The sequence below is a fragment of the Anopheles moucheti genome, chromosome 3 (assembly GCF_943734755.1).
Source record: "Anopheles moucheti chromosome 3, idAnoMoucSN_F20_07, whole genome shotgun sequence".
Taxonomy (NCBI): domain Eukaryota; kingdom Metazoa; phylum Arthropoda; class Insecta; order Diptera; family Culicidae; genus Anopheles; species Anopheles moucheti.
The window spans coordinates 1,486,846-1,497,500 of NC_069141.1; the positions used below are offsets into that span (position 1 = coordinate 1,486,846).

Genomic DNA, 10,655 nt, shown 5'->3' on the forward strand with positions numbered 1-10,655 from the left:
CGGACCGCTTCTCGAGTATTTCGCACGATAAAAGTATGATTTATTGACGTTCCATTAGTTAGTAGTCTGGGTATGGATCCTGCTTACTTGCCGTGCCCACCCGAGCTACTACTTTTCATTCCGTCAGCAACTTGGCTACGAAGAAAATGATTATTTAAAAGTTGTTGTCGGGTGTGGCAGGATCAAAATCAATAACACATCGACCTGCTAAACAATTACAGGACGAGTAAAATTGTTTTAGTGAAATATTACGACGTTGATTTATTTTCCAACCCCTGTTTTATGATGCAGGTTTTAGTGGATAAATAAAAAAATGAATGGGAAAATTCGCAATTTGCTTCTGAGATCTACCTTGTTGCACAGATATATTGATTATTGAAGATGTGTGTGTGGTCTTTCAACAAACTTTTTTCTCTTTGGCGAAAAATGTGTGATCTTCTGAAATTAGTTTAGAAAATTCTGTTGTGATTCAAACGTGTTTGATTACGCGTTCAGATTAGCAGTAGCGCCCTACAACAATCATGCTGCTGTAGGATTTCAATATTAGGATCATGGTGGACAATGCCCACCATCATTATAGCAGTGGTCGCAATTACATATAAGGCATAAATAAGTCGTCGCGTCTTCGTCCTCTATAGCCGCGATCCGACGAGAATGAAGACTAATTTTATGATTTTATACAGGGCATATAAAACCTAAAATAGGCAGTATTATCATGAGACAACCATGGATTTGACACACACATTCATAAAGAGTCTGAATGGTGATGTAGACAGACGATTATTCAACAAAACGATTGTAGCGTGTTGTTTAGCTAATTCAAAACACTCCAAACACACTGCACCCACCTACGGCTCAAAATTTTCGAGCACTCTTTTGCGTTTGTTAAAAAAATAAAAGAAAACACTTGAAAACGATTCATTCGATGGCTGGCTGTAACTCAAATCACACTCCTCGTATACAATAAAAAAAACTGTCGAAAACTCCCACTGCAAAGATTTTCCATTCATGTTTCGTTGATGAACTAACTTTTTCTCGCTCATCAACAAAAGCCACCGGAAACACGTGGGGAGACACAGTTTTTTGCATTATTTTTTTCCATTTCTTTAGCGTGTGAGTGTGTCCTCTCTAGCCGCGCTGTATTGTCCGACATGAAAAGCCACTTCCGGCTAGCTCAGCTGAACATTTCCATCGGTCTAGGCGGCTGACCCTAAGGCACACTCGGGTGATAGTAGTTTCTCCTTTCTGCCACGATGTTCGCTCATCTTCCATTTCGCGTGTATAGTACAAAATCTTTCCCATACTCTACTTCTACTTCCACAGCTCGGTGGCCTTTTCGACGGATTGGCGTTGGCCATCAAAAAGATCATCAGGGTAATGGAAGTAACGGATGGAAGAGGGAGGAACGGCTATTGTCAGTCTGATGCCCGGAAAACTAACGCAACCGTGTGATAAGCTTTATCGGGTAAGCCAGCGAAAAAAAGCTATTGAACGTTCGACAAGGAGACATAGCCGCTGGACCGTGAAATGAAGACTCCGCTGTAGCGATAGAGTATCTGAAAAATCAGCCCAAAAGAGCTTTGCCCGTTATTTATTGTAGCGTTCGGTGTATTTTCCCAATCAAGTTCGTCTTGTTTGCTATTCATCGTTTCGAGTTTTGTGCATATTCAACAGACTTTGACAACAGGCTCAACAACATTTGAGCTGTCAGAGTTTCTTTATTTTTCAGATCTATCAATTCGGGCCCTTGTGAAATAGATTTTTCACGTTTAGCATCTTAATCCTGTTTAGATAAGTTCACGTTGAAACTTTCTCCACTCTACAATTGCATTAAATTCCAAGATAATCTCTTTTTTGTTGGTCGAAATTCGAAATTGAAAATCTCACATGACAAAAGACACATCAAATCTGTCGTCGGAATCGTGTAATGTGATGGTGTACAGTGTCAGGAAAACAATATCAAATCTACCTAATTTTCATCCATCAAACAAATAGCTGGTTCACCATCGACGATTTCCAGTAGCTAAATAAAAAGAGGGAAAAATCGTACACCAAGATCCATCCACAGTTTTCATGGGATGGGACGGGGGGAGAAGGGGAAGGAGAGAGGAGTTTTTCTTCTCCCATCTGCCCTATTCAACCGTTCACATTTGTTGAAGTGACGTGCACGTACAAACAGACTGACACACACACCATTAGAAAATATCAACCGGTGTAGTAGTCACTGCTGGGTTCTTGTGATTGGTAACTTCCGGTGTTGTCGGTGTCATGTTGGAGAACCGAACCGGTTTGATGATGGTGGTCTGCGGTTGCATTGCTTTTGTGAAAGCTCCGGTTTGCACACTCAATGGAGAAGGCAAAAGTTCGCCACAGCTGCACAAAGTTTGCTCTCTGGAAGTGATTTTATTTCCGATTTATTGACACTTTTCGTAAAGAAGGCGATAGCCTTGTCTCCAACCGGCCCCAGTATGTTGGATGTGGTTCCACGTTTGTGTTTGTTTCCAGTGACAGTTTGGAATTAGTTCACGGTACTCAAATTTAACGTTAATCATGTTAGCGTAAACGGATTTCGCACGAAATGGTAAATTTGTAATCTAAAATAAATTCTTAAAATGTTCAGACAGTTGAACGGCTACTTATAGAGTGTAGGAGACGTTTGCCTAACTTATGGAGCGTTTCGTCACCAATCTGTAGAATTTGTTTCTTTTTCTTCTTTATCGACACAACAACCTCAAGAGGTCTAGAATCTGTTTAGGAAGTTGCACACTTAATTATGAAAAGATTTTATCACAAGTTGAAATGTATAATATGAATGTTATGTCTTTATCATTACATTTGAAAAATGTCTGATCCGATTGCTTATTGGTTTCATCTACACCAGCTAAATCGTTCCTGGTTTAAATTATAATTCTACATCAATTTCTTACATTCAGTTTTCAATATTCAAAGTTGCCCTTTAGTACAATTTGCGGCGGTTTAATACCCGTTACATACTCAGTTTTGGTACCCTATTTAATAACTAACAATTGTAGCATTCGTGTTTACCAATTGTGTGCTTTTAATAATATTTAGAAATTTTTATCTAGTCATAGATATGATAACTTCCTGTTTATTGATGGTGCTTTTTTCCTCTCCAAAAAATGCATGCATTTTGTGCAACGAAACCTATACTTTAAACTTATGGTTGTACTTATAGAATGGACCATATTGTACTATAAAGAGAGCAAAAACATTCTCTTCAGCTTATATGCACCTTTTCATTGGTTCAATAAGTTGTCTTTAATTTAGAAAATCAATAACCATAAACTTTTGTGCTGTGCATTATTCGTATTGGCCCTTTGTTCTTCTTCAGAGCCGAGACGGTGGAAGAAGAGGACAAAACAAACACATTTCATCAATGTGTGAAAATTAGTTCTCTCTAGCTTGATTGTTCAGACGATTTGTGAGTAAACTTTTCCGTTTACAGCATTTTATTTTATTTTTTTTATCATTGCCATTTTCTTCTTATTAGCACGCCTTATTCGAATGAAGGCAACCATGACCACTTTCGCTCTCGTTTTGCCTTCTGCCACCAACTCTCAGACCAAAATAAGTTTCACAAAATCTGTAGAAGAAAAACGCTCTTTTGCCAACGCGCTTTTTTCCGCGCTGTTCGATTTCCTTTACTTATCGCACTGTTTGCGTGTTTGTGCAGCCTTTTAATCGGTTATTTTTGGACGCTCCGGTCCCGTTAAGGTAGTGGAATTTTTTATTTTGCTTTAACGTTTGTCTTGGTATTGAATTTCCTTTCCATTGGCTGAGAGAATTGGATAGGAAAACAAGCAAAAAAATGTTATACAGCATCCGTGATGGTGGATTGGAGTTTCTTTCCATTTCAGCACTTTTAGTGGTTTTGTAGATTATTTTTGAAATTGTCAATATACGATGTATTGCGTTTCGACAATTTTGTAATAAAAAACGTTGCTTTTGCGAAGAAAATTAAATGATAATATTGCGGAAAGTGTCACACAAGAAGCAAATGACAATGACCTATTGAGATGGTGGAAAGCAGCTTGTACATGAATTGGAAGTAGAACATCACTTGAATGACATGGAAAGCTACAACAAAAAAAGGAATTGTCCTTCTTCAATTCTACCGTGAGTATTGTTCACTTGATCCGGTTTAAGCTGGAAAGCTCGTGAAATGCGTTGGAGAAAAAAAAAACAAGTCCACGCGTCGCGTTGAGGTTTGGTCAATAAACAGTTAGTGCAATACCACTCGAAAGTCCTGCACAACGCTCAGTTCAACGTCACAGCAGCAAAAGACCACAAATAGCGAACATTGCATGTCCGAAAATCATCCCATAGGCAACAACTAGTGTCGTACTGAATCGTGCCTTTCGCACAGTGAGATTATTGGGTGTAAACGGGCGAACTTTTAAATTTAAAAAAAAAACGAAACTTCAACATCTCGTTCAGCGCCTGAAGGTACGCATTATTTAGTAACGCTTAACAAAATAGTAATTCCATTAGAAATTCAACTTCAATATGAACATCTTTTAGAAAAAATCAGTCCATATGGACCCAGTGTGCGTGATTATTAGCCTCAGACAAGGCAACAATCGCGACAAACACACCGACATAGCGGAGTACGAACCTATTTCAGCGAGCGTGAAATGTCCATCCGTGTTTGATGATACATAAACATTGCTAGTTTGCCAAAGAGCATAAAAGCCTCCAAAATCTTCTCTCCTAGTGGTGTGACCGAATGTTCCCTCTATTGTATTTTGCAAATCACAGACTAGACGGTTCAATTCGGTTTATTTCAACGATTTGTTTTATTTGGACAACCGTCGAACACTGTTTAGGTTTACTGCGCTTCACATTTGTCACCAGCAATCACTTTTCACGAATCGCAAGCAAAACTTAACCTCATCGAGATCTCTTTTTAAAAGCAACACAAACAAAAAAAACCCGAAAATGTGCGATGAGTGCCCACACAATCAACGTCAGCATTCTTTCCCTACAGCACATCATCATAATTCTTCGCTTAGAGGTTTTTATTCATCATAGCGGTGAAAATTCACAGGGTAAACATTTCTCATGAGAATTTTCATCACGCCTCGGCACGGTCATTGCTGGAAATGCTGCTGGACGCACCTTCATTTAGCATTCCTAACGACAATCGGTTCGTCCTTAATGTTCCTTCGCTCCTTCGTTTGATCTCACGTACCCACGGTGAGATGGGAAGATGCAAGGGCACGCAAAATAAAAACGGCCCATCAGTGTGTCGTACTGATCGTGCAGCGACTTGGCAAACGCAAGCGAAAGAAAGTTGCGTCATAATTTGCATTCATTCCAAATTTCCCGTCGTAAACATCCTATTTTTTTGTTGTTATGTCGTTTGTGTCTGTTGTTAAGCAACCGAAAGAATGTACGGTGCCGTAAGTGGAAGTTTGGAATCATTTTCAAGACGCTTTCTGGTTGTTGGTGAGAGCTTTCGTTAGGGAAATTATGATACATTTTTCTGAAGGCCAAGAAGACGAGTTTTAATGTTTTTGGTAAACCTTTTATAAAGGGAGAACCAGAAACCAGGTGTATTACATGAGGCATCTTCCGTCTTGTTAACTTTCAATTCAATGTTATATTTATGATGGCTGTTATATCACGCAGCACATTAATATGTGTAACCTTACAATTTTTTAATTGTGATTAATAGAAAATAGTATACAATTGATTCTTTTCTTCAATGTCTGCCCACCCCTTATTCATAGCGTAAAAGAAGCTCAACCAAAGTTCACAAAGTGCGATAATCATCAAAACAAAGAGTTCTGACATCTGCTCCAACTTGTTCAAGTCAAGACTCGCATCAGCTAATGATTTACATGGCACCAAGTTTTTGCCTTATGCATTACCCCAGTACCCAGTCCAATTCAAAAACTTTTTGCCACCGCTCGCATCAAAGAGGTGTGTAAAAATTAACGTAATAAATCCAATCTAGACAATAAAAGGACACAATCTCCCCTTGCTCTTGTTGAAGCTTCGTGACGTAATATCATTTGCAAAGAAGCCTCCGGCCAGAGACACACACACACACACACACTTTCATGGTTGGGATTTTTCCGATGACTCGCGATGCTACAAACAGTTGAGCAGCGAGCAATGATTTAAGAACAGTTCGGAATGGTTTCCAAGCCTTCAATGCTTCTACGGTCGGAAGCATGTGCGGTTTATAGTTATGGTTTATAGGTCTTTCAGCAAGACACAAACATTCCACAGAGAAACATTTCACGCACATGTCGCACGGATGTGTGTACTTATACGTCATTTCACCCGTTTGCGGCACAGTGGCAGTTAGTACCAAATGGGAAGAATACTGCAGAATTGTATCGCATGTACGTACACACTAATGAATGCACTGCAGGCGGGCAAGCAAGCGATACCAAGATCGGTTGTGACCTCGAACCGCTTGAAAGCTTTAAACTTTTTGGCACGTGGCCAGTTATTCGATGACCAAATTAAGGCACCCTGGCAGTGGTCCGGATACGATTCCGACATCCGATGATCTTTCGGGTTGCGACAAAGCAAAACAAAGTACATATACTACTGCAACACACAGCACGTCGAAGGAAGTGCTGCCAGCTCTAAACCGTTGGCAAAAGCAGCTTGAGTTTAAATTAGTTTCGGAATTCAATTTTAGTACCGCATTGGTTATGGGGATAAAAGAAATTCTCTCATTCACATCTTGAAAATATATTGCGCCTTGATGCAGTCGTGTCAAAATGTGTGCTCAAGTTTGCTAAAGTTTGGGCGACACCTGTACTCGTCGCCCAGGAGCAAAACAGTAGTAACATTAGTATCAGATTTTTTGTCATCTCGTCCGTTACCAATGGCAATAAAAACCGGACTTGTCTAAGAGTTTACATCATTCATAAAACGGGTCTCATTAAATGTATTTTAATTACTGTTTTCAAGACATGTAATTAGTTAAGTTAGATTTGCGAAGCACAAAGCGATTAAAGAGATGTGCTGAATGTCGGGATCATTAGCAGTCGACCATAATGAGCCGTTTTTTGCACACCAGCTAACTGCACCATTACGTCGATTTAAATATAAATCCATTATTCAAAAATTATCTCCATTAGCCTTGGTTCATCCTTCCAGCGCGCGCGCACACACAAACACACTCTGTTCCAACGACAAGATAATCCAGTTAGTAGTGACCCGGTTCGATCATAATTCATTCAGTTTGCTCATAATACCTCACGCAAAACGTCGTTTGCCAAGTTTTGCGCTAACAGATTCGTAACCTTTTTTTTTGTTGTCCACTGCCACATCCATCGGTGCCATATCTTTTGCAGACCGAAGAAAAACACACAATAGAAAACATTTCCTGCTGAAACGCCCGTAACGCTTGGTGGATTAATTTAACCTTTTTTTTCGTCCGTACGCTGCCGGACGTAGTATTCGACCGACCATTTCCAACGTGTCGATCAACGAAGCTGGAAAGCAGAAACCGATCTTTGCCTCCTGTGGCGTGGTGTTTCAGGAAGGTGGTCGCAAACCGAATGCTAGACGCCAAACCGGATGAAAGCAGAAACCGAGTATTTCAAACACGAGCGACTAGGAGGTTGATCCAGATAAACCTGACACCTTCGGGTGAAGCTATCCCGCAACTTCTAGCCTGGGCCCATACCCCTTTTACCAACGTTCGACGCTGTGTGATGTGATGAAAGGATGTAATTTCTTAGCTCTCCAACCCAACACAATAGCACACCGACCGAACGCATAAACACACCGGCTAACGCTTTTATCCGGATTCGGATCTCGCACTGTGAAAAACTCTCGGACACGGACGCACACAGACCTCCAAGACCAGTTTTATAGGCGAGCGTGTGATGAACGAAGAATGTTTGTGGGGTGGCAGAGTTAAGAAAATAATCTCATCCTTTTGCCTTACGCAGAAAGAAGCAGCGAGTGTTGGAGCGGGGATTATGTCGCTTCAGGCGACGACGCATACCCGGCACCTAGCAGAACCTTTGTGCGTGAAATGAAAGCTTTTTCCAAACGCGCAAAGACCGGCACACAGATCCAACGGATGACCTCGCCGGTGAGTGGTTTGTGGTTGGCCCAGTCAGTGCTGTAAGGTTGTGCCATTATGCATACCCAAAATGATTCGCCCGATATCCACGTGTGGCATTGGAAAGATGCCGTAAGCGGTCACTAAAGATTGCTGACTTTTCCCGCCCGAAGAATATTTTCGATTGATTTGCTAAAATTCATGGTTGTTCGAATGGAATTAAGGGTTAAACAGTAGTTATCGGATCCTTTGTACTGGACCCGAAAGCTAAAATGGTTATCCAGAGTGACGATAGAACGCCCGTTCTTCATCAGTCAGTTTTAATTAAACCCTCATCATGCAGATAGACGCATTTCCCTAGCGAATATTTTAATGTAAATTAACACTTTTTTCCCATTTTAGGATTTTGTTTCCCGAAAAGCCCCATCCATCGGCCTAGCTGTGAGGACCTACGTTAACAGGACGCCTGGTGGAATTAGTCGTCTATTTTTGGGACAGCGGAGACAACTTTAAATAGAGGAAAACCCAAGCACAAAACACGAACAGTAACGGTGGTAACGAGTAACGACAGTAACATAGTTACACCGGCAGTACCTGCTACCAGCCAGGACCAATCAACAACGGCAATGGACAGTACCGCGACCACCAGTCCAGCCGGGGAAGCCCAACCAAACCGAAAGCTGAGTGGATTTGAATTTTACGAAAAAATCCTTCACTCACCGCGGTACGTGGTTGCACCGATGGTGGACGCCAGCGAACTGGCCTGGCGTTTACTCAGTCGACGGCACGGTGCACAGCTCTGCTACTCGCCCATGTTCCACAGCAGCTGCTTCACGAAGGATCCAAAGTATCGAAAGGATTCCCTACAAACCTGCCCGGAAGATAGGCCACTGATAATTCAGGTACGAACGCGAAAGAGCGAAGCGAACACGAGCCGGAAAAAGTAGGCAAAAAACCGTCGTGCATTGTTTTCCGGGATTTTCCTTCACGTACGGAAAGAAAAGGGACGCACAGATGGCGAACGGTTAATTAAAACGTTGACATTTAATTACATGCACCAGTACGTGCCCCATACAAGCACACACACGCAGTAACATCCGTTGTGCCGGTACCATTTCCGCTTCCGGTTATGCCATTTCTCTTACACTTACACTGACTCCGTTGTTTTCTGCTTTACTTTTAGTTTTGCGGTAACGATCCGAAGGTGATGTTGGCAGCGGCCCTGCTTGCACAGGATCACTGTGATGCGATCGATATTAACCTTGGCTGTCCGCAGGCAATTGCCAAGCGGGGCCACTACGGTGCCTTTCTTCAGGATGAGTGGGAACTGCTGCGAGAGATAGGTATGGGTTAAGGATTCTGCAAGATCAGTTCGGTAGAATTCTTATATGCACTAATGTACCAACAAACATATGCTTACATTTTTAAAAAAGTTTTTATGAAGAAGATCAAAAAAGGGGTTAACACTTCATATAAGGATGTCTGAAAGACTTTTAACGATATTTTTGTCTCCTGGAATCATATATTTTTTGCATTGTCTCTACGAAATGTCGCGTACCTATGAATATGTCAAAAGATTCACCTATATTGACACGCTCTTGGGTGATGATTACCAAATGATCGTTCTACATTCTGAGGAAATTTCTTATTTCTCAGGTTGCGCATGCAAGTTTGTTTTATGCAGTGTTGCTCAACATTCCATACGAAGTTGCGCGCCATCTTGCTCTCCTGGTATCGGAAATCTGAAAACAGCTGGTTTATTTAGTTTGAGCAAAATTGCTGTACTAGGTGCTACCTCTTCCGTGGATGCTCTCCTGGTACTATATATTCAAAAACTGATAGTTTTCGAAGCAATTTTTCTCGACCAACGGGAAAGTTAGCGTTTAAACATTGCATACCTTTCGGCGGCTGGTACTGACGAAAGCTTCTTAACCTCTTTCGATAGGACGTCGATAGGAGGATGATCATAGGAATTTTTGACCCCGTGTGTAAAAATGGACAATAGAAAGGTCGCAACAATGATGGTGACCTCTACAACCTGTTTAACTCGTCAAACTCCGATAGGCTGGCCATGTCATTAGTATGTCATCGGACGTACGGCATTAGAGTCCGCCCGTTCGTCCACATGGACTGAAGAAGTGTGGACAGATTGACTAAAATTAGTTCATGCAAGTGGATTAATTCTTGCAAGTTCTTAAATAGGATGCCTGAATTGCTCCTAGTTGTAGATTTAATCAAAATAAATGAAAATGCTAGAATGAACCTTGCCCAAGAGAGAAAAACAAAAATTAGTTTTTAATTACTCCTTTACCTATGTGCTGTTCCTTTACTGGGTCGTAAAGGGCAGCACACGTTTTAAATTGCCTCTCCTTCTTAAGCTTAACGATTACCAAATTAGTTACAAAGGTTCATTTAGAGAGTAAATGTTCTTTTTGTTTTTTTTTTTCTCTGTGAAATTAATAGACTTAAACATTCCACTTGTTCTCAGCTCTCCCAGAATGGAGGAGCAACTCTCCTATCGCTGGTGTGTACATATTGTGGATGAATAGGCTAATAGGAATAAGCTTCCAATTGCGTATCATTTGAATTCATAAAT

At 41.1% G+C, this 10,655-nt stretch overlaps 1 protein-coding gene across 3 annotated transcripts in view; it reads left to right on the forward strand.

Moving 5' to 3' along the window:
• LOC128300778 (tRNA-dihydrouridine(16/17) synthase [NAD(P)(+)]-like) overlaps positions 1 to 10,655 on the forward strand; it is a 104,278-nt gene that overhangs the window by 89,570 nt on the left and 4,053 nt on the right. For all 3 annotated transcript variants that reach the window (XM_053036969.1, XM_053036968.1, XM_053036970.1), the window contains 2 exons: positions 8,462 to 8,961; positions 9,243 to 9,402. In XM_053036969.1, coding sequence (XP_052892929.1) covers positions 8,686 to 8,961; positions 9,243 to 9,402 — 436 coding nt within the window. In that variant the 5' untranslated portion in view covers positions 8,462 to 8,685. The remainder of the gene's footprint in view (positions 1 to 8,461; positions 8,962 to 9,242; positions 9,403 to 10,655) is intronic.